This window comes from Brassica napus, chromosome A3 (assembly GCF_020379485.1).
Source record: "Brassica napus cultivar Da-Ae chromosome A3, Da-Ae, whole genome shotgun sequence".
Lineage (NCBI taxonomy): Eukaryota > Viridiplantae > Streptophyta > Magnoliopsida > Brassicales > Brassicaceae > Brassica > Brassica napus.
The window spans coordinates 20,614,545-20,637,908 of record NC_063436.1 but is presented as its reverse complement, the minus strand read 5'-3'; the positions used below and the strand labels follow the sequence as shown (position 1 = coordinate 20,637,908).

General features: G+C 36.4%; 4 protein-coding genes across 5 annotated transcripts; 3 read left to right on the top strand and 1 right to left on the bottom strand.

The window, feature by feature from the left end:
- The first annotated feature begins 2,920 nt into the window (after positions 1 to 2,920).
- On the top strand, positions 2,921 to 7,893 carry LOC106439793 (nuclear pore complex protein NUP133-like). Of its 2 annotated transcripts, none has more exons than XM_013881308.3 (8): positions 2,921 to 3,210; positions 3,287 to 3,387; positions 3,498 to 5,240; positions 5,456 to 6,177; positions 6,259 to 6,411; positions 6,606 to 6,942; positions 7,019 to 7,086; positions 7,165 to 7,893. In XM_013881308.3, the coding sequence occupies exons 1-8, from the start codon at positions 3,020 to 3,022 to the stop codon at positions 7,693 to 7,695; spliced, it is 3,846 nt and encodes a 1,281-aa protein (XP_013736762.2). In that variant the 5' UTR covers positions 2,921 to 3,019; the 3' UTR covers positions 7,696 to 7,893. The 2 variants fall into 2 exon arrangements, with proteins under 2 accessions (XP_013736762.2, XP_013736761.2); XM_013881307.3 differs by having other exon boundaries at positions 3,480 to 5,240.
- A 554-nt stretch (positions 7,894 to 8,447) lies between these two features.
- Positions 8,448 to 9,515, top strand: LOC106439795 (chlorophyll a-b binding protein 2.1, chloroplastic). The gene is made up of 2 exons (XM_013881309.3): positions 8,448 to 8,701; positions 8,788 to 9,515. The coding sequence occupies exons 1-2, from the start codon at positions 8,556 to 8,558 to the stop codon at positions 9,437 to 9,439; spliced, it is 798 nt and encodes a 265-aa protein (XP_013736763.1). The 5' UTR covers positions 8,448 to 8,555; the 3' UTR covers positions 9,440 to 9,515.
- Positions 9,516 to 10,394: 879 nt separating this feature from the next.
- LOC106442406 lies at positions 10,395 to 12,177 on the bottom strand. The gene is made up of 3 exons (XM_013884097.3): positions 11,800 to 12,177; positions 11,597 to 11,700; positions 10,395 to 11,508 (listed from the first exon to the last, which is right to left on the bottom strand). The coding sequence occupies exons 1-3, from the start codon at positions 11,869 to 11,871 to the stop codon at positions 11,055 to 11,057; spliced, it is 630 nt and encodes a 209-aa protein (XP_013739551.2). The 5' UTR covers positions 11,872 to 12,177; the 3' UTR covers positions 10,395 to 11,054.
- A 2,106-nt stretch (positions 12,178 to 14,283) lies between these two features.
- On the top strand, positions 14,284 to 17,429 carry LOC106439796 (altered inheritance rate of mitochondria protein 25-like). The gene is made up of 12 exons (XM_013881310.3): positions 14,284 to 14,493; positions 14,693 to 15,091; positions 15,421 to 15,507; positions 15,594 to 15,635; positions 15,789 to 15,833; positions 16,162 to 16,227; positions 16,317 to 16,373; positions 16,462 to 16,523; positions 16,604 to 16,724; positions 16,887 to 16,964; positions 17,041 to 17,147; positions 17,255 to 17,429. The coding sequence occupies exons 1-12, from the start codon at positions 14,380 to 14,382 to the stop codon at positions 17,283 to 17,285; spliced, it is 1,209 nt and encodes a 402-aa protein (XP_013736764.2). The 5' UTR covers positions 14,284 to 14,379; the 3' UTR covers positions 17,286 to 17,429.
- The last annotated feature ends 5,935 nt before the right edge of the window (positions 17,430 to 23,364 follow it).

The following is a 23,364-nucleotide window of genomic DNA, read 5'->3' as shown; positions in this document are numbered from 1 at the left end:
AAATGTACAAATTTATTATAAACACCGTTTAATTTTGGTGATACATATATAAATTGATCGCTGACTTAAACATATGTTATATTAAACAAATTTTGGGATAGTTTATTGCATTTTTTGTTATTTCTATACAATTCAATTTTTTTTCCATCAGTTTCGTCTTGTGAAACTAATAAAATTATAATCTAATATAGTTCTTGGATCCAAAGCTGACATATTGGCAAGATCCTAAGGAGATGAGCTTTTATAGTATCCAAATGAGACTAAATATTGTGTTCCCAAAAACCCCGAATCCAAATAAACTTTGAACCGAAACCGATTGGACAACCGAACATGCATGCCTAGTGGAAGGTCTGTTTTTCTATTGGTGGTGAAATGATTGTGAACGATAGCAATAGTATCAACAATATAGAAAAGTTGGAGTCAGCGGAAGCGAATCTTTGCTGATGGATATTGTGATTTTAGTCCAGAGATTATAGACAAGGCATATTTCCAAGCGAAAAGAAAGAGTAGTTTAGTTCCAGCTGGCCGTTGAAGAGATTGCATGATCTGAATATAAAACCGAATGAACGAACTTTAGCTGGTTCAAAAACGGTATTATCCGAGCTTAAGGTGTTATTGGTTTATATATTTTGATTGATTTAGAAATCCATATAGTATTTATAAATCCAAGTAAAATATACAAATCTGGAGGTTTTCCCTCGGCTTTGAGTCTTTGTATTTTTAACAGAAAAATCCAAGCAAATCCATTCAAATCTATTATAAAATCAAATATATTAGTAAATCCGTGCGATTGAATAACACTTGATTTGAGATAGAATTTATGAATCATTAAATCAATAGCACATGATTTTAATACAGATTTGAAAATCATAGAACCAATAACACTAGATTTAGTTCGGATTTTCAAATCCATAAAAATACAACAACCAATTACTCCTACTTAACTAGATTTATCGATTCATTTAGTTTGATGTTAATAGACATAGATCCGGCTCATCTTTCACTAGGCCTAGGCATTTTACCCGGACCCGAAGATCCGACCCGAAACCAACCCGAAAAACCCGGTTCGGGTATGAACCGACCCGATCAAATTACCCTATCGGGTCTTGTTGCAGAGGAAGCGCGAGTCTTGGACCCGACCCGACCCAAACCCGAAATCCGATGGGTACCCAAATTAATAATGTAAATTAAATAAAATGCATCAAGGGGGACTCGAAGACGAATTATTCATCTAGAGAACATGGAGGTCAACCACTAGGAGACAACAAATTGTTATTGTATTTTGCATAGTTTAATATATATACACATTTTAATATGATAAAAACACAAATTTTGAATAAAATTTTGAATATTTTCTGATATATAAATATTTTCAGATATTTTTTTTGTATTTTTAGGTTTTTTTTTTAAATCGAACCTGAACCGAACCCGACCCGAAATCGAACCGAATCCGAACTGATAAATTCTAGTTACCCGAATGGGTCTAACTATCTAAGACCCGACCCGATCTGATCCGAACCGACCCAGAACCGAGAATCTGAAATTATCCTATCGGATCCTAAACTCTTAGACTCGAAAAATCCAAACCCAAAAGGACTCGACGACCCGAATGACCAGACCTATCTTTCACTTTCAACTTTCGACAGCTTTACTTAGCATCATCACTCTAATCGACTCCTCTGAACCGTCTGAACCAAATCCTCCTTAGACGGTTCCAATTAGAGATGGCAATTGGGTCTTCTCGTCCCGTCCCGTCCCGCCCCGCCGCGGTCTTCAGTTCAAACGGGTCTCAGCGGGACAGGCCCGCGCGGGATTCGGTCTTGTCGAGGGCTGACCAATCCCGCCCCGCATAGTACTTGGGCTTTGCGGGTCGGCCCGCGGAACGTCGGTTCATCATACCTGCATAAACAAAACAACATGATCAGACATAACTCACTTGCGTCTGGACACATAAACTCTTGTTCGGTTATCAAAACTAGTTTTTTTCATTAGCTCTAAACATTAAAACATGCACGATTGGTTGTCCAGCTATAGGAAACAAAAGGCTTTGGAATATTCTGTTTTTGGAATATTCAGGGACAAGATTTAGAAACACATAATCAAAAAACATAGCAACGTCTTGCTTGTTTCTTAACAAATCAGATGCCGCAAACGTATGTAAATTTCTTGTTTGTTATATAGACGCTTGACACGTGCTGAATCATTCACAAATTTAACTAAAAGTCTAACAAATCAAATCCTATGAGACTAAACTATCAAGCAACCATTCAGACTCAGATCAGTATACTTAATTCATACAAACCTGATTTATCATAACATCTCAAGTCTAACCTGATTTATCATAACAGCTCAAGTCCTAACAACAATCAGTATTCAGTACGTAAGCAACCATTCACAATAAATGCAAACCTAAAGTCTATCAGCTCTTATCACCAGCTCCAGATTTAATTATCATTCACGTAAGACATATTCTCCTCTATAGCAGAGATGTATTGTCTTCCCCTCTCCAGTCTCTAAGAGGAAGAAGAGAAGCCGTAAGAGATCAAAGAAGAGAAGCCATAAGAGACATGCTTTCTAATCGCCACTTCTTTCAGGTTATTTTGTCGGTGAGAGTTTGAAGACTGAAAGTGACGATGTCTTTGCGGACTTCCGCGCGTTCCGCGGTACAAACCGAGCCCATTCCGCTTCTGGCCTAATCCCGCATAAGCTCAACCTGCTAGGCCCGCTAAAAATTTGGGCATGAGTCTTTGTAACCAATTCCGCCCCGCAGCAAGTTCAAACAGGCCGGGCCCGCGGGCAGGTTCATGTTTTGCCATCTCTAGTTCCAATAGAAACATATTGACTAAACCATACCAAAACCATACCCGAACCGATCATGACAATTACAGTGCATACCCGAACCGATCATGACAATTACAGTGTCGCCGAGTCTTTAACGCAATTCAAAACAATTCTCGCACTCGCCTTCTTCACATAAAACCCTAAACCCCCCTTTCTCGCTCTCTGCAAATCATCGAACATGTTCTCTCCACTGACGAAGAGACCTAAGCAAAGCTCTCGCACTCCGCTCCACCGAGCCGCTCCGCCGGATTCTCCACTAACTCCGGCACCTCACAATCGCGAATCGGCTAACCGTGACCATTTCATCTCAGATCGTCCCGCCACCGGAACTCCTGCGCCCTGGGCTCCTCGTTTGTCTGTTCTCGCTAGGTATTCTGATCCCTTGCTTAACATTTCCCCAGATCTCGTATTGATAATCCCTCTTCGTCGTTGTTGTTGTCCGTAGAGTTTCTCCTGTGAATGATGCAAACCAATTAAAGCCTGTGTTCGTTGGAGAGTTTCCCCAATTGGTTAGAGATGAACAAACGAGGAATAATACTCATCCTGGTTAGTACTAGTACTACTCTTTTGCATTTTAATCGAAACAAGGGAGAGTATGTGTTCTTAGCTTTTGACTTATTCTTCTTCTTATTCTCCAGGTGATGTTTGTGTATCAGGTGGAATGGATAGAGAAACCTGCCTTTCTTGGTTTATCACTGGGAGTAAACTTTTTGTTTGGAGTCACTTGACAGCCTCACCATCGAGAAAATGCGTTGCTCTTGAACTTCCTTTGGCCAATCAAGAGTCTGTTAGTGGTGATGGTAAAAGCTGGTTGGTTAGTGTTGTCTCTTGGGATACTTCTCCTGGTGCAGCTGCTCGATCTCGTAGTCCTATTGGTATTGTGATGGTTAACAGAAAAACTCGAGGTGTTGTGTTCTGGTCGGACATTTTTTCTAGTCAGGAAGCTTCTCCTGTTACTAGTCTTGGATCTTTTGACGAGACTGGTGTGTATAGTTCTCCTAAGGTCAGGAAAAGCTCTCGACAAAGCAATGGGATAAGAGGCAATAGATCAGGATATAGTGATCTTAATGCTTTGATTACTACCTCGGTTGATGCAACGGAGCGCATTTGTGTTGCTGTCGCGTGCAGTTCCAGCGGTGAGCTGTGGCAGTTTACTTGTAGCCCTACAGGCATTAAAAGTAATCAAATACACTTGGACGTCAGCTCTTCCTCCGTGAGTGAAGGTTACCCGAGGTCTCTGGTCTGGCGGTTTTCGCAAGGATCGGCTAGAGAGTCTTGCTGTAAATTTTTCATGTTAACGGACTGTGACATACATTGTTTTGCAATTGAGCCTGATCTAACTGTTTCGGAAGTCTGGCGTCATGAGATTGTTGGCAGTGATGGCGATTCCGGTATCAAGAAAGATATAGCAAGTCAAAAGCAGATTTGGCCTCTAGATTTGCAGGTGGATGATCAGGGTAAAGTGATCACTGTTCTTGTTGCTACTATTTGCATGGACCGCGCCAACAGTTCAAGCTATACACAGTATTCGCTTTTAACCTTGCAACAAAAATCTGAGACGAGATTTGCAGATGGCAGAGAGGAGAGGGTTCTTGAGAAACAGGCTCCTGTCCAAGTCATTATTCCGAAAGCAAGAGTGGAGGATAAAGACTTCTTGCTCTCTATGAAACTCAGAGTTGGTGGTAGACCTAAAGGGTCAGCTATGATTCTTTCAGGTGATGGAACAGCCACAGTCTGCTACTGTCATGGTAACTCCACCCGGCTGTATAAGTTTGATTTACCTTATGATGCTGGCAAGGTCTTGGATGCTTCCGTTCTCTCCTCAACTGACGAACATGAATGTGGTGCATGGACTGTGCTAACTGAGAAAGCTGGAGTGTGGGCTATACCGGAGAAAGCTGTCCTACTTGGTGGAGTTCAACCTCCAGAGAGAAGTTTGTCTCGCAAAGAGAGCTCAAATGAGAGATCACGAGATGAGACAAGGAGCTTATATAATATTGATAGAACTGCTAGATTGGATGATTCGGATTTACAAAATAGTGAAGACAAAGTTAATGCTAAAATGGGAGTTTTTCGTCAAACAGCCCGTGATGAAGAGTCGGAAGCTTTGCTTGGTCAGCTCTTTGAGGATTTTCTGTTATCTGGGAGAGCTGATGGTTCCTTGGGGAAGCTTAGTCAATCAGGTGCATTTGATAGAGATGGAGAGACCAATGTTTTTGCTCGCAAAAGCAAATCTATAGTTGACACATTAGCTAAGCATTGGACAACAACTAGAGGGGCTGAGATTGTAGCTATGACTGTTGTATCTACACAATTGCTGGAGAAACAACAGAAACATGAGAAATTTCTACACTTTCTTGCCGTTTCCAAATGCCATGAGGAGTTGTGTTCTAAACAGAGTACCTACTTTGATCTCTGACTGTTTTTTTTTTAAACTACTGTAGCATGATTCTGTTTCATCTATTTTAGTTTAATGCTCGAATATATATCTATACGTTAGAAGTAATTTGTTCCCCAGTATCAGATGGGTTGTTCATGTTTAATGCATACTCCGGAGGTGTTAGAATATTCTGGCTGGCATGACTGCTGTGCTAATGCATCTCTTTTATGACAGGGCATTCTTTGCAAATAATTTTGGAAAATGGTGAAAAACTTGCTGCAATGATTCAACTCCGGGAACTGCAAAACTTGATTAACCAGAGCCGCTCAGGCAGATTTGGCTCGCCGCATGCTGTCTCAGAGGACCAGGTTTCATGTGCCCTTTGGGATCTTATTCAGTTTGTAGGGGAGAGAGCCCGGAGAAATACAGTTCTGTTGATGGACAGAGATAATGCTGAAGTTTTCTACAGCAAGGTATCTGAAATTGAGGAAGTATTCTATTGCCTGAACAGGCAGCTAGAATACATAATCAGAGCTGAACAACCACTGGGAGTTCAAGTGCAGAGAGCCTGCGAACTCTCAAACGCATGTGTTACAATTCTTCGGGCTGCCTTGGATTACAAAAATGAGCATCAGATGTGGTATCCGCCACTTGAAGGTTTAATACCTTGGCACTCTCAGCCTGTCGTGTGTAATGGGCTGTGGTGCATTGCTTCCTTTATGCGTCATCTGTTAACTGAGGGATCTAGGATTGATATCTCTGCTAAATCCGAGATATACATGCATCTCGAAGTGCTTACTGAAGTTTTGCTAGAGGCTTGTGCTAGTTCTGCCACTGCTAAATTGGAGCGAGAAGAAGAAGACAAAGCTTTGCTTGATGAGTACTGGACACGACGGGATACCATTTTCGACTGTCTTTATGAACAGGCCAAAGAGTTAATGGAAGCAGATTTCCAGGTTAGCATTGTTCTTCTCATGCACTGCACTGCATATTATTTTTTCAGTTAATTAAATTATGAACTGGTTTTGTATCTGTAGAACGTCAATGAAAGAGCTGAAATGACAGATGAAGACATCTTCAAAAACCGTTGTTCAGATTTGCTTTCTATTGCAAAGCGACATGCAGGCTATAAAATTATGTGGAGGATATGCTATGATCTCAATGATACTGGTCTGCTCAGAAACTTAATGGTATGATTGAACTCAGGCTTCTTTTTTCATGTTCCTCGAGTTTCACTAGTTGTTGTACTGTGTTGTTTCTTGTTGCATCATTCGGACATCTTTGACTTTACTTTTGTTTAGTTAATCATCTATTTCTTTATCTTAGTTGTCTTGCTTCGTTTCCGTGTTCCTGCCTAGTTAATACCCTTGATTTTCCTGTGCAGCACGAAGGTGTGGGACCACAAGGAGGCTTCAGTTACTTCGTGTTTCAGCAACTTTATGATATGAAACAGTTCTCTAAGCTTCTAAGGCTTGGGGAAGAATTCCAAGACGAGCTATTGATATTTCTGAAACGCCACTCTGATCTGCTGTGGCTTCATCAAGTGTTTCTTCATCAATTCTCATCTGCCTCTGAAACTCTTCACTCACTGGCTCTAGCACAAGATGAAGAGTCTATGACAGCTACTAATGAAAGAACGGTGTCAGAATCTGAAGATGTACAACCAACATTTGCAGACCGCAAGCGGTTCCTGAACCTTTCAAAGATAGCCTATGTGGCAGGTATAATAGTTTATTTTCCATGGTGTTATTAACATACTTTTGTTCTTACTTTTTTATGATGAATATCACGTTTCAGATAAGGATGCTGATTCAAAATCGATTGTGAAGCGCATTGAAGCTGACCTCAAATTACTGAAGCTGCAGGTTAAGAGATCTTTTCAGATACTTATAATTAGCTGTGGCATTTTCTCTATTAACTAGTTAAGCCGTACATTTATGCAGGAAGAATTAACAAAAGCTCTTCCAAGCGATGAACAAACCAGAAACCGACTGTTCCGACCAGAGGAGCTCATTGAAATTTGTTTAAGCATCCAGGGCCGATGGACAGCTATAAAGGCTTTCGAGGTGTTTGCATGGACGAGCTGTTCATTCCGTGAGAAGCACAGGAGTCTCTTGGAAGAATGCTGGAGAAACGCTGCGGATCAAGAAGACTGGGACAGGCTTCATCAAGCCTCTGCTAACGAAGGCTGGAGCGACAAGGAAACATTACAGAATCTAAAGAACACAGCGCTTTTCCAGGCTTCGAAGAGGTGTTACGGACCAAACCGAGTCAACGCGTTTGATGGGGACTTTGCACAAGTCCTTCCCCTGAGACGAGAGAACCCTGAGGATAAAACTTCTTCTGTAGAGGACTTGTTGATGAGCCACAAAGATTTCGCCGAGGCGGGTAAACTAATGCTAACTGCAATCATGCTGGGTTGTGTAGAAGAAGAAGGTATCGAAGCAGAAGATCTTTCATCTCCGATGGCGTAATTGAATTGTCTTTTTTTCAAGGAAAAGTGACGTGACGGTGCAAGTGATGTTGAAGGGATGCCATTGATTTAGGATGATTTGCGTTGCACCTCTGATGGTTCTGTATTTCTGTTTTATGAGTTCATATTGGAATTTGGACTCTCAGGTTTTGTAACAATGTTTTTCTTTTAAACGCCAAGTACGTTAAAATCAGTCCAACCACAGAAGAGAAACCATGTTCGGTCTATAGATTATCTATAAACCAATTCGAACCAAACCAAAAGATATCCTTGAAGTGTTTCAGTTTTTCAAAACCAAATGATCCTATTGTGTGAATTTTTTTTTTTCACTTAACAAGTTTTCTTTACATTTAAACTCATATTTCCACCTTTGCATTATAATTGTATAAAGTATCTATAATTATTTTAAGTATATTTTTAAATTGGAAGTAAATACAAGGATGCAAAAGTTAGTCCATAGTGATCATGTCGTTTTTCACTACTATGCATATAATTTGGGACTTGCACTCTGGAATTATAAACCAGTCAAGTTCTAATTATGATACAGAATAAGATAAAGGTAAAATAAATGAAATCCAAAATATCAAGAAAGAGCAGCCAATAAAATCAATCCAATAAAATCTGTGAAACAATATCTTCTCACTGAGCCAGAAGATCTTCCACTGCCAGGTGGTATCACCAGAACCTCTACATTCTCCTCCAAGGACCAAGCGAATCTAAATCCAACTCTTTTTAACCAATCAGATGTCGCTGACGTGTACATCTGATCATCCCTTCTCTGTTATAAAACCCATTTGGTTTCACTCCTTTCTCAACTCACACTCAACTCTTCAATCCTTCTAGTTAAGACTTGGATAAGAAATGGCCACGTCAGCAATCCAGCAATCCTCCTTCGCTGGCCAAACTGCCCTCAAGCCCTCCAATGATCTCCTCCGCAAGGTCGGTGTCTCCGGCGGCGGCCGCGTGACCATGCGCCGCACAGTCAAGTCCACTCCTCAAAGCATCTGGTACCAACTCTAATCTCCTCTACTTTAATTAACTTAATTAATCATTAACTCTGTCTGAACAACTAACAATATGATTATTGTAACAGGTACGGACCAGACCGTCCCAAGTACTTGGGACCGTTCTCCGAGAACACACCATCCTACCTAACCGGAGAATACCCCGGAGACTACGGCTGGGACACCGCCGGGCTCTCCGCTGACCCGGAGACATTCGCTAAGAACCGTGAGCTCGAAGTAATCCACAGCAGATGGGCAATGCTGGGAGCTCTAGGCTGCACATTCCCCGAGATTCTCTCCAAGAACGGAGTCAAATTCGGAGAAGCCGTGTGGTTCAAGGCAGGATCCCAGATCTTCTCAGAAGGAGGCCTCGATTACCTCGGAAACCCTAACTTGATCCACGCGCAAAGCATCTTAGCCATATGGGCTTGTCAAGTTGTGCTCATGGGCCTCATCGAAGGGTACAGAATCGGAGGTGGTCCTCTCGGTGAAGGTCTTGACCCGCTTTACCCTGGAGGTGCGTTCGACCCGTTGAATCTGGCGGAGGACCCAGAGGCCTTCGCTGAGTTGAAGGTGAAGGAGCTCAAGAACGGGCGTCTTGCCATGTTCTCGATGTTTGGATTCTTTGTTCAAGCCATTGTTACTGGTAAAGGCCCCATCGAGAACTTGTTTGATCACTTGGCGGATCCTGTGGCTAACAACGCCTGGTCTTACGCTACCAACTTTGTCCCCGGAAAGTAACTAATTATCGTATGGATTTGCTTCACCGTTTTATCTACTTTGTAAAACCCATTAATGTATTGTTCGTGTTTATGTACTTAGTGACTGGCTCTTTTCATTGAATGGATATTTGGCATATGAATGAATAAAAAACAAGACTCAAATCTTATTGCACAACTAACCAACGCAGGTCCGTAATTATATCCAGCCAATGCACATTGCTTGTCGCCAACTTAACATCTTAGACTTTCATATAGTAGGCAGTAGGCAGTTCCATCTTTGTGGTACTCAAGTCCTTTCAGTTGTGGCAGCTTAATGGATTGATGCATCACATATCCATTCATTGTTCGGTTTCCTCTGTTATGGAGTTTGTTCCTCTCCCAATTTCATCATCTACTTTATGTGGTTTTGTTGCAGGGAGTGTAATGTTGAAGATTAGAGATACTTCTAACACTGAAGTTCTAATCAAAAACTTTATAGTCATGTTGAAGATTGTTAATTGTGCATTTGTTGCTGCTTCAATCTTGGGAATTATATCACTGATTGTGGTCTCTAATTTCCAAGGCGTCGTCTCACTTTACAACTCGATGGTCGTTGAGATTAGAGGACTTCTCGACGTCATTAGTTGTTTAAGCGTTTTGTATGTCCTTATCCTTCTATGTTGTATTTGCTTCTTTGTATTAAATGTTTGTTTAGCCTATGTGGTTTTGTTTTCATGTTTCATGAACACTTTCTCCATTCGTGGAGAGTAAGAATCTATAAAATTTCAGTTTGACCACAAAAAAAAAAGACTTTCATATAGTCAATCCGCACATGGTCTTGAATGAAGCCCGACAGAACAAAATTCAGTTTTGTACTGAAACACGTTTCCAACTTCGATTTTTGAGGGACCGATCCACTTCTCTTTTTTTTTTCTGTACACTTGCTTCCCCCCCATTCTCTTTAAGACATACAACGCTTCGTATAGATCCCTTCCGACCTTTCTCGTCACGTTTGAAATCTTGATGCTTAATGTACATATTATATATGGGGAATATATATCGACCAATCCTCTACTTGGACACTACAGTTTAGGCATTCAAGTTTACATGGAGTTATTGAAATTGATGGCTTCATTACTAAATAAAATTTCATAAGAAATTAGATATTAGTGATGACTACTTTTTGAAGCTCGTTTGATTATATTCAAGTCAATTGCTGGTCCACCGGATATGCAGAGAAAATGCTCGTTATATTTATATATAGAAGGGGAAGGCAGTCAACTACTTAAGAAACCCAAGAACAATGCACAAACGGTATGTGATTTTGTAGGCTCGAATACAAGGTTGAAAGCATATGTATTAGAACTTCTGTTAGCAACTTGAATGAACGGAAACTCTTTGCTGGGGAGAAACATCGCCATTTACAATATATATATATATATATGAACTCTTTAGAATAAAAAAGGCAGATAGTCATGCACACAGTACTCGGAAATAGCCGTCCCATGTAGTTCACATGGATTCAGAGACCAGCTTCGTAATTGAGTATGTGTTAATCTGTAAATTTAATTATTTACAATGACACGCAATAACCTATACATCAACTGTCGAAGGGTCATATCTCGAGGTATGAATGAAAACCCTCTAAACAACAATCAAACTCTTATCTCATGAACAATGATCGATCTCTTCCTTGAGACTCTACAAGATTTACATACAGAAACTTTGAACTCTCCTTCATATTCTTTCTCCCAATCCATGTTTTGAATATCTCTTATCTTCACCGCATCAGAATCTCTGAAGCCAAGATTATCAGTTGATACTGAATCTTCAGTTACTGATTCAACATAAGCAGCGATGTTGGTTTCCACTATAGTCTCTGGACTCATTGCATCTTGCGGCATCTTCTTGACGAAAATCTTTATCATCTCCGAACTAACGAGGTTCCCTGGACGCAAGTCTACACTGTCTCTGTCAAACTGAAGCCCAAATCTCTCCAAGAACAAGCTCCTTATGAATTTAAGCTCCCTCAGCTCCCTGATTCTTGATGCGGCAAATAAAAGTCCGGCGATTGCTTCTTTACTTTCTTCCGGTAAGAGATGAACATCGCTGAAAGAAACACAAGGAATTAAGTTTATGAAACACTATAGATATTTTATTTTACGTGTCTCGCAAGTTCTCAAGAATATCAGCTTACCTTTGATGTTTCAAATCAGAAAAATTCTGCAAGATGAATGAGCAGAAGTATTGGACCTGAGAGTAGGCCGCTAACCTTGTCTTGTCTTCACAGATATGCTTCCTCTGGGATTTCAATTCACAAACCCGAATAAAATTAGTGAAACATTGATCAATATTTGGATCAGTACTTAAGCAAGAATCTACAGAGAAAATATCAGTTACCTTAGAGATTGTTTCTTGAACGCGATTGCTGAGAAGTAGCTGATTAATATCAGACTGTGCGTGTCTAACCATGCACTCTTTTCGCCTTTGATGTGCGTCGATAGAACACAACAGAGTCTGGATAAGGAGTTTGCTGCAAGTGAGACAAGATTTATTTAGTTCTTTGAACAATCAATTAAAAATTTTATTGTGCAAGGGAACGAAACCAATATTCTTACCACTTGGAAGCTTTTCGCCATCTTGAGGAACAAATCATATCATCAAACACGTTATCTAAGCAGCCAAATTTTTATAGTTTACGTGTGTGTTATCTGAAAATATGTAACATTTATGAGGTTATAACAAATATATATATGCGAAGTATCTAATTTGTTTTTTCAAAAAAAAAATATCTAATTTGTTAGTCTCAGATTTCCTTTTTTTTTCTCGTATAGGAAAGTTTTAAAAGGTTTCCTTTTTTTCTTTTCCTTTTTACTTTTTGGTATCAGTTTTAAAAGGTTTCCATTGTGGGTTTTCGAAGTTAACAACACTTTTTTTTTTGTTCAACCGAAGCTAACAACACTTAATATTATTGTTGAGCTTTCTTTTTATGTTTTTATTTGTTTATTTTCCTGTCATAGCTAGAGTTATAATAAGTAAATAAAGGAAACCACATAAAATTTGAAAGCTGTAGACGTGAAATCCAAACGAATCCAAACTATATTGTATCCGAAAATCTATATTATTAAAACTGAAATATTCTTTTGGTACCGTTTGGAAAATGAATAACACTATAAATGAGAATTGTGTAAAAACATAGATACAAGTATAAATGAGAACTATTTGGAAACATCGATAGCAGTTTAAAAAAAAATAGTTTCATTTTAATAATTTTATTAATTTATCATTCTATATTTCACTCAGTTTAAAAATTTCATTAATTATATTACTTTAACAATACATCACTTCATTAGTTATATTACCATAATAATAATAACGCAGATTTTATTTATTAGTTAATCAACATTAACTTTGTTCAAATTATAAAATCAAAAATGTAAAATAACTGAATTTTGCATATGGTTAAATTTTCGGTTTAGTTTGTTTTATTTTATTTTAATTTCAATCGGTGGAAAATTACGTACCAAAAACATAATTCAAAGACATGTTTTTGTGAATAAAATAATAAAAATGTATTACATTGATTCTTACTTATTTTTTCACTCTATATAATTATTTTACTAAATATTTTTTTTCTAATTCACTTAATTTAGCCAAACACATAGAAATAGTTTTTTTATTAGTTTATAAAATCAGTTAGAGATGAACATTGGCTATACATTTAGGTACATGTTGTTCTTTTCGGGTATCATTTTTTTAGAAAAATTAAGTCCCGTTTGAATATTATAAATTTATGTGTGAGTTTTGAGTTGAGTCATTCTGGGTCTGGATGAGTTCAGTTTTGATGTATAGGAACCTAAAAATATCTAAATAACAAATGTATCTGAAACGGATTTGGATATGTGCACCAAAAATAGCCATATTATTCGATTCGGTCCAGGTATTTTGAATACAATTAGTTATATTACAACTCATTTAAAATATATAACACTAATTATAAAAAACAAATATCGATGTATAAAAATTTAAGAACCAATATCCGGATCAATCTCTAGTTCTAGGTTAAAGTTGAAATCGAAACTATATAAAATATGTAAATTGCAAACTTAAGCTGAAATCTAAACTATATTTGAAAACTGTAGTGATTGTGTGAGTTGAAACTTGCACAATTTAATTTGTTTATGTAATTTTTTGATGAAACCGAAGTATTTGGTTTGCTCACACCAAACATGCTAAGTAGATCATAAGAAATGCACAAACAAGTGAAAGAGAAAATTTATTAATAATTTACGTAAAAGTGTACAAAAGATCGGATCGCTCAAGTGGATTCGTCTAGAATGTAAAAATATCAGAGAAAAGATAGATCAAAATGGAATAATCGTCTAACCTAGTTCACTAGACTAAAACCCACATAAAATATAAGTTCTCTAAGCTAAGTTGCTGATGTGTAGATGTCCTAGGCTGCTACATAAAGGTCTTTCATGAGGAGCTCGATAGGAGAGGAACATTATGAGGTTTGCCGATCCCGTCTGTAACACTGTTATTTGAGAGACCAAAGGAGATAATTAAGTTTACGCTTGTTTCTACATTCCGCTGATATACCTTTGAGGAAACCGAATTGTGACAAAATTTTGATCATGTTTATTTTTCTCCAATTGTTGTTATGGTTTTGGAAGTTTGTATTTTTGCCCCAAACTTTCATCTATCCTTTATTGATAGCAAAGTCTAATGCTCTCATTAGAGAGTGTTTTAACTTTTATCTGATTCAAAATATGCTATTGTATTTACTGCTTTATTAATTTATAGAATTTCTACCATAAAAAAAGTAAAAAAAAAAATACCAAAACACAATTTGGTGTAAGAGTTGGAGTTTAGCCACTAACAATAGACTTACATTGTATTTGTCATTAACTTGATTAAAATAGTTAAAATCTGTGAAAAAGCAAACATCGGCAGGGAAACAAACAAGGCGAAGTCATCATGCTCTTCCTCCACTCCAAGCGCTCTCTCTCTTCTCTTCTCCTCCGATCCACTTCCCATCTCCGCGGCGATGCTATCTCCTCCTCCTCCTGCTCCTCTTCCTTCTCTAACCTGGTATTCACTTTCTCATCCCAAAATCAAATGCCATCATGGATTCAAAGATCAGAGCTTTCTTTTGTCGCCAGATAAAAAAGACTGCACCTTTGAACTGAACTGTTTATGGGTTGAAAAGTTTTAACCTTTTTGCATCTTAGGAGTAGATTAGGGATTATTTACCTTTTTTTTGCAGCTAAACCCTCTGAAAATCTTACAGGACGGAGTCGGACGCAGTGGGATCAGGACGTTGCATTCTCTATCTATGTTACTGAGAAATGGTCATCTGTGTTGTTCTAAAGGAACCCTTCTTGATCAAGAACGGGTCTTGTTTTCCATTTTTCGACGCTTCAGCGACGCCAGTGGCAGTGGTGGTGATACTCCTCCACCTCGCTTGGACCGGAACTTTTTGGCTAAGCTATGGGTTTCTGATATGAAAAAGCTTAAGGAGAGGGAGAAGCGATTTGGGAAAGCTTCTACTAAGCATAGAGGAGAGAATGCAGTTTATGAGCAGTCTTCTTTAGCACACTCTGATGAAACTCATTACGAGCCTATCCTGCAGCAACCGCCTGTTAGCCAGTCTATGTCTGGTCCTCTCAAGCCTAAAACTTTAGATGAGGTTACTTTCCTTTGGTTACTATACAATACAAATGCTTTTTTTATTTAATTTTTTTTTGCTTGAGATAATCTTCATATGTGTATTAATTGAATTTGTAACTTGCGTTTATTGCTCAATGTATCTATGTGAGATTAGTATGGTCTAAGACTGAACACAAACACTGTTGTTTTATCACTTGTGTAGATGTATGGAACCAAGTATGGGCTTTCTGATCAATTTCTATATGAAAGTTGATCTGTGTTTAAATGGTTAGCTTACAGAAAATATTGAAGCTAGCTCATTGTATTCCTCATCTTCATGATTTTCTTGAATTTTTTTTTTTTTCTTAGGCCAAAATTGCAACTCTGCTTGCTCGGTCTAATTTGCTGATTACAAGGGACATTGAATGGGCAAACCTGGTTCTTGGTTTCGAACAGGTATATTTTTTTTTTCTGCCAGTTCTCTTGTTCCTCATTGAACTGTGTGATACCGTTGCTTGTTTAATCAACTCTTTTCTCTGCAGGAAAATCGCTATGCTGTAGTTGATGTTTGCTATCCTGAGGCGGTAAGTGATATCTCAACGCATATAGTTCGTTTTGTTTTTGTTTTTTTGCGTACAAAAGGTTTGAGTGTGGAGGGCACTACTTGATGCCTGAGACCTTGTGTTCATAACAAGTTTTCCGTATATTAAACCTCTGTTTTCTATCTTCCTTGACAGCCTGTGGGGTCTATCCGGGAGCAAAGTCATGTAATTGCGCGGCAGGTTACATTCTCACTCTGAACTTGTAATTATTTTTATTTCGTGTCTCCTTACCTCAACCAATGTCATTATACTTTAATTCGTCTGTCACCACTCACCAGTGAGTAGTGTTTTAAGTTTTTGATATGTTAGTTTCATTATACCACATAATTCATCACTCACTGAAACTTTGCATTGCGTCTATCTTTTATCCTCAAACGACTAAGATAGACCTCTGTATATTCCTTTGTTAGCTCAGAGAAGTTGTGTACGGTCTACTACATAACTTGTTAGGCGTAGTGTTTCATATGTGTCAGTCCAAATGATATTATGATCTTTGTAACATGTGCAGCTGCTTCGTACCAGGCGACCATTTGTTGCTTCCATAACTGATGCTTTGGGTAACGAGCTTTTCCGGGTGAGGTTTCTTGGATTCTCTACTGTGTGAAATACAAGATAAGTTTTCAATTTTGTTTGAGCTGAAGTAGTTCACCTGCATCATTTTAGGTTCGTAGACCTTTCTGGTGGATCACAAGTTCAATATATGCTGAGATTGATGGAGAGGTACGCTTGTGTTATCTCTTAAATACTTAACAAAACAGTGATACAATGTTAGGTCGTCACACTCTCGTGTCTGCTGCTGGGTGTTTAGGAAATTGGTGTGGTTCACCGACGATGGCATCTATGGAGAAGAATTTATGATTTATACCTCGGGTAGACTTCCATAGTAATTTCATTTCTTGAACTTATCAACTTCGAACCAAACATGTGACATATACAGTATGTTGGTGCAGGAACCAGCAGTTTGCAGTGGTGGAGAATCCAGGGTTTTGGAACTGGACATTCACAGTGAAGGATGCTGATGGAGAAGTGTTGGCCCAAATAGATCGTGACTGGAGAGGATTCGGCTTTGAGGTTTCTCTTCTCTTTAACTGATAACGTAGTTTAGTTATGATGATGACCAATAAGCCTTTGAAAATCTTGAATTGTTTTCTAGTGCAATCCATGTAGAATAGAAGAATGATACATAGTAAATGAAAAGCTCCTTACATATATATATATATATATGATACACAGATATTAACAGATGCTGGACAGTATGTGATCCGATTTGGAAAATCTGATGCTGCTTTCAAAAGTGGCCCTGCTAAAATGGTAACTCGGTGTATTTTTTTTTACTTTGGTTGAGAATAGAGAGATTTTTGATTGAGAGCTTTTCAACACATGGCAGATAGAAGAGTTGCTTGTGAAACGGCCATTGACCTTGTCGGAAAGAGCTGTTGTCGTTGCTCTTGCCATTTCTCTAGATAATGATTACTTTTCAAGACATGGTGGCTGGTAAGTACTCTGTAGGAATCTTTTCTTTTTTTGGGGGGCTTATGCAGTCTCTTAGTGAATGAGACAAAGAAGCTTTTTATATCTGAAACCATTGTTGTTGGTGGCAGGGGTATCCCGTTCATGGCTGTGGGCGAGTAGCTTAGGTTTCAGCTTTGTCTTTTGGCACTTGAGAGCCGCCTTGTGTTGTGTTTCTCTATCTCTCTCGTTTCAACTCTTATGAATATCCAAGACTAAATGTAACTTTGAGTAATCCGATATATATATATAACTTGGGTTTATTTATTTTTATAGTGATGATCATTTTGGAAGATGATGACCAATGGGTCGAAATATTATTTGTATGCAATGTTTTTAAACCCGACCCGGACACTCAACCGGGCGACTTACCGGGTTTCTGGGTCACTGGGTCGACCGCGGACGAACCGCGGGTTAATAAATGAATTAATTTTATTATATAATAATATATCAGCTATGTAAATAAAAATTAAAAACTAAAGTTTAATATTTTCTAAATGTTTTTATAAACATAAAATAATAGTTTGGATATTTATATTTTTATGTTTAATAACATTTAGAAAATACTTAACTTTAATTTCAATATTTTTATTTTCATTTGATATACAAAATATCAAAAAAATAATTTAGACTATTTATAATTTTGTCTAACAAGATAAGAGTTATGACATCTAAAAAAATCAAGACATGAAATTTATAAATATTTAAATGTTTAATGTGAATAATAAATTAAATTTTAAATACAAAATAAACCAAAAGTAAAAAAATTACTTTAATAAATTATCAATAATAGAAAAAAACTAACACCAAATCACATCAACTAGTTTTGGTTTTTTCTACCATCGTTCACTTTATTTTCTTCAAGTGGCATAATGAAATCTTCATTAAAATTTAAAAATAACAAATATAAAATTGAAAAGGAAAAACCTAACTTTTTTTTGTCAATATATAACTTCTTAATTGGAAATTTAGAATATAAAACATAATCTATAAACATAATTAAAAATTAAAAAAAAAGTAAAAGTTATTTATTGGTTCAACCAGTGGTTCAACCGGTATCGCGTTCCGGGTTCTACTGGGTTTTTATGGGTTTTTGCAGGTTTCTAAATATTGGGTTTTTTACAAAACCCAAACCGAATTTTTTCTGAATTATCGGGTTTACCGGTTCAACCGCGGATCCGGGTCGAGTTTTAAAACACTGTTTGTATGAGATACAAAGAAGCCATCTCCACTTCGGCTTCTATATTTTTGTTGTTTATCATTTTTTCCTGTGTGAATATATAAATTGGCTTAGAGTCATAATTATATTTGAGAATGTTTTCTGCCGGCATTATGTCATATTTTTTTCTGAAATGGAATAAGGTAATTTAAAAGGATAGTTTCTTAAAACGCTGTATAAAAGATAACGAAAAAAAGCACGTTTTTGTAGTGGACGTATTGCCCAAAAGGAGTCGTAAAGAAAAAGAAAGACTTAGCAACCACCGAACTTAGTTATATTATTAACACATCCTTATTCCTCTTTTATTTTTTTTGTAACACATCCCTTATTCCCTATTAGTCTACTGAACAAAAGTTGTTGTTGTGTCATTTTCGTCTACACATAACCTCTTTTCTCTCTTCTCCACCAATGAAACTCATTACTTTTTAGTTTTATATGCGACTTTTCAATCTAATAATACAACCACAATTTCACAATATGTATTTGATTCTCTCTCCTTGTTTTTTTTTGGTATATTCAAGACACAAGAAGGCCGGTTAATCTCTTACCTGTAAAGTTTCAATGTCTAATCTCATAACTTTTAAGGTTTCAAATTTTCAATCGAACTCAAGCGTGGTGCTACTGCTAGCCATTTTAGCATTTTCTTTTACAATTATGTGCGTCCATTAATAACTTTTCATTTCTTGATGCTTGAAATGCTTACATTCATCCCATTTCCAAATCTATAACATATAAAAGTTTAGACTTCTTGAAAGATCTGTTTTGAGTAGACTCATTATAGATATAAATAAATTTCCAAAAATAGATATTTGAGATTGTGAATGATATGATGATATGATGATCATAAAAAGAATAAATATGTCAGCAAAATAGATGTCAATGTATGATGGTATGTAGTTTAATATAAAATACCAAATCCCTTTTATTTAATAATAAGAGAAATATTCTAAATTGTAAAAATATTGTGATACAGGAACAAATTTTCTTTTTTTTGTTCCCTTACATTTTCAATTAATCTTGGTTTTGTCTTTCTTATTAACTGTATATATTTAGTTGTTGGTAACAACTAATTGTTTTTCCTTACCATACGAACAACATCAAAAGTGTATAGTTTAAGCTAAATCTGTTTTGAAATTTACTATCGAAATTTATATTAATTAGGCTTCTTACAAATACAACATAAAATTCTTAATCAAATACAAAATTAACTCATTTTCATTTCGCTATATTTCACTACTTTCGTCATATTTCATTCTTAACATATCAAATTATTTATGAAAATGTTGTTATAAGTTCTGTTGAAAAAAAATATTTATATATATTTTACTGGATCTCTTGCATATCCGGATATTGAGGACGAAATCCACGTACTTTTTCAAGAATTTTTGGTGTTTTTTTTTCTTGCGATCACATGTGGATTTCCATTTATTTCGTGCGAAGGGAGAGGCGTTATAGTGGCTATAGCAGTGAGGATGTTTAGTTTATTTAGTTAGTTTGTTTGAACTACTGGTGGCTGATGAGTAGCTCGTTGTGTTGAGGGCTGCAACGAATCTTGAAAGGAGCTTCAGCAGCGACTAGCTATGACAACGGTTGGTCCCTGGTCAAGATTAGCATCTTTCTTCTCATAATCCTACTTTATTATGTTCCATCGAGGAACTTCTCCTTTATAGTCTTATGTGTTTTGGTATTTGCAGTTCAATTCTATCAGGTGGTGGTCTTGTCGGTGTGCTTTGGTATTCGGTTCATCAGAGGCTTGTCTAATCTCTGCCGTTTTTGGTGGTTAGTGTTGGAACTATTTTTTGAACATTATGAATAATGTATTCATATGTCAAAAAAGAAGTTTTATTTGAATGAGAAATTGAGGTCTAATGTGTGTGATTTGAAAAATTTGTATAAAGTAGCAAATACACACATTGGATATTTGAAATTGGATTTGGGTTTTTTGATTTGTTAGTTGGACTTCATGTTCATTGACTTAATCTTATAAACCAAATATATGTTGATCTTTTATATTGATAAAATATAAAAAAAGAAATCCATTTTAAAGTATATTGTTTTGTTTGAATTGGTCAAAACAATAATAATTTTATTCTTTAATTTCTTGGTCAAAATGTGGAATAAATTCACATAATAATGACAAGAATTAAAAACTCCATTAGTGCACTATGGAGGTTTCATTTTTGTGTTGAAAAATGAAACTTGTGCTTCTCATTATATTTCTATATAAAGGCTTGTGAGCCATTTAGAAAACACACACATTCATACAATCAAGAACATTTCTCCCACTCATAATAGTTATGCTAGTATTTTTTATTCTTTTGAGTCTGAGAGTACATCACAGAAATAGGTTCGATAGATTCTGTTTTTCGGTGATGGTAAACAGAAACAATGCTGCAGTTGTATCTTGGGAATCTGAGCGCCATAAAACCGTCACACTACGGGGCGTTTAAAGATTTAAGGAAAGAGATTAACTATCTCGACTCTGCAATTCTTCTTTATTTTTATATTTTGGTATTGAAATTTTAGTTTATGTTCTTATTATTCTTTACAAATATCAGTTGTCCTATGGTAGTAAAATAAGGTTCTTACACTCTTAAATCTTTAAGTATTGTTTATGCTTTTGCACTAACAATACTGATATTTGTTAAAAGTTATTGTTTTTTTTAAGAACAGGTTAATCGACGGTCTCGAAACAAAATCTGGATTTGTGTTTTCTTCAACCAGCTTTTGAGATTGTGTAAAGCTTTTGTTCTTGAGCTAACATTATTTTTTGCAGGATCGGTTGAATTATTTAAAATAATTCTCCTGCACTTACGTGTTTCGGTTGTGATTTGCATGATTTATTGGTTATTAGTTTTATTCCTGTTCAGTCAATAGCAGTGATCGATCTTGTTTTCAGCACTAATGATAGTAACACTGGTTTAAGTTTTATGAAACTAGTCAACAGGTGCTGATCGTGGGTTCTAGCAATCGAACGGCAAGATAAATTGCAGGTTGTGGTGTTTGATTATTGATTATATTAAATTGCAAAATTTGATGATTTAAAAAAAATTATGTCAGTTTTTTATCATTTTCAATATGTTTTTTGAAAAGAAAAAGAGAAAAAAAAAACTGATGTAGATTTTATATCCAACCGTTACAAATTGCAAAGGAAAAAGGTTTATTGCTTTTGGTCAAAGATATGTTTTAACTATTGATATTTAATTAGTAAAACAATATGTGGAATAAAACGTTTTTCTGGATTACTTATTGTGGAGTTGTTGTTTAAACTTTATTAGTCATATGTTTGGTATTGAGTAGTATATTAATCTGGGTTTGGTTTCTAGTGAACAAACCCATATTTCAATATAGCTAAACCAAAGTGATTAATAAAATCTCGATTTTTAAGAGATCGAATGATATATATATGGAAATGGATTTAGTGAGTCGACGCCCCAAATTAAGTTTGGGAGAGGTCTGCCACATATAAATCATTTGCCATAGGAAATAAAATGTTTGTTGATATTGGTCATAAACATTTATATTTCATCAATGCTTAAATGCAAGTTACAAGAAGATTGACCATGCAAAAACAATGATAATTTTCAGACCAATATGACTGAAACTGACATGTGTATTGTAGTTTATAAAGTCAATATGGTTGAAAATAATCATATATAATGGTGGTTTTGATGACACAAATAATATCTTGTGTATATTTGTTAAAAAAGCAAAATATGTGTTTGGAAAAGATCCAAAACATACAAGTTAGATTTATAAATCAACTTGAGAGAACTATGAAAATAGTTGTATGTAAAATGTGAATTTCTAAGAATGAAACACATTTTTTCAAGAAAATTGTAATAATTTTTGAAATTGCTTTTAATTCATTTAAATCTAAAGGAGTTGTAGATTAATTTTCTAAACTCTTAAGAGATGTTAAATGTAATTATGCATGTTTTGAGCTATCTCAAGAAATGTGGGGGAAGCTTTGCTTACCATATAAAGTCGTTGGCAAGAGGTCATATGAACTTAGTGATAGTTATCACAATATAATTTTTTTATTAAAAAAAAAAACAAGCTAGTGTCATACACTGAGTTTTGTGTATAATGGTTAATTGTATCTTGAATAAAAGATGACAAAAAACATTAGACAATTGATCTCCACTAATCTCAAGAGATTATGTTCACTATGGTGACAACCTAGGATCCTTTAATTAAAGGTGTGTCATGAGATCAAATTGTTATATCATCAAAAGGAATGGGTCGCCTGTGAATTAAGATGAGGTTTCGCGGTAACTCTACCTAACTGACTGGAGATCCCAAGAAATAGGTTCAAGGAGACAACTAAGTGAAACTAAGTCTGCCCAAAGCACTGTAAGACTTCGGTCTATACCCAATTCCTATGATGATTAAACAGTGCTACATGTAAGGAATACAGGATAAGCATTAGCTTTTAATGATTTGTGTCCATAGCTTTGAGATATGAATGGAGTAGTACATGATACTCCTCTAAAGAAAGTTAATGGCAAATCACCTTGTGAGTGTGAAATGGGGCCGTTTCTAAGAGAATGAAGGAAAGGCTATATTCTCCAAGTTCACTCATGATTAACCAAGACTGTTCACGGCCAAAATGAACACAACAGAGAACCTAGTTCTGTGAGAGAATGAAGCTGTGTTATGGCTATTGTCTAGGTTTACACCAAAGCCCGGGAGGTTCAAGACATCATGGCCACCTCCTGGCCGAGTAAATCCGATAGCTATTAACAATGACTGGTTCAAGGCTGAAAAATTGCTACCAACTCATCATGCAGTGGATTTTTCGTTTGTACTCTCAAAAGTCCTTAGTTAGGTCTTGTCGAGTCTTGTCTAGGAAGTTGAGTCTTGTCTAGAAAGTCTGTCGAGTCGTCTAGTGTCTATAGTCATTTCTATTCATGTGGGGGATTGTTGGAACTATTTTTTGAACATTATGAATAATGTATTCATATGTCAAAAAAGAAGTTT

Coding starts and splice junctions, on each gene's coding strand:
- LOC106439793 (XM_013881307.3), top strand. CDS start 3,020: ATGTTCTCTCCACTGACGAAGAGACCTAAGCAAAGCTCTCGCACTCCG. Junction 6,178..6,258: donor TAATGGAAGCAGATTTCCAG/GTTAGCATTGTT, acceptor TTGTATCTGTAG/AACGTCAATGAAAGAGCTGA. Junction 6,943..7,018: donor AAAGATAGCCTATGTGGCAG/GTATAATAGTTT, acceptor ATCACGTTTCAG/ATAAGGATGCTGATTCAAAA.
- LOC106439795 (XM_013881309.3), top strand. CDS start 8,556: ATGGCCACGTCAGCAATCCAGCAATCCTCCTTCGCTGGCCAAACTGCC. Junction 8,702..8,787: donor TCCACTCCTCAAAGCATCTG/GTACCAACTCTA, acceptor TTATTGTAACAG/GTACGGACCAGACCGTCCCA.
- LOC106442406 (XM_013884097.3), bottom strand. CDS start 11,871: ATGGTTAGACACGCACAGTCTGATATTAATCAGCTACTTCTCAGCAAT. Junction 11,701..11,799: donor TTCAAGAAACAATCTCTAAG/GTAACTGATATT, acceptor TTGAAATCCCAG/AGGAAGCATATCTGTGAAGA. Junction 11,509..11,596: donor TCTGATTTGAAACATCAAAG/GTAAGCTGATAT, acceptor TGTTTCTTTCAG/CGATGTTCATCTCTTACCGG.
- LOC106439796 (XM_013881310.3), top strand. CDS start 14,380: ATGCTCTTCCTCCACTCCAAGCGCTCTCTCTCTTCTCTTCTCCTCCGA. Junction 14,494..14,692: donor CCTCTTCCTTCTCTAACCTG/GTATTCACTTTC, acceptor AAAATCTTACAG/GACGGAGTCGGACGCAGTGG. Junction 15,092..15,420: donor AGCCTAAAACTTTAGATGAG/GTTACTTTCCTT, acceptor TTTTTTTCTTAG/GCCAAAATTGCAACTCTGCT.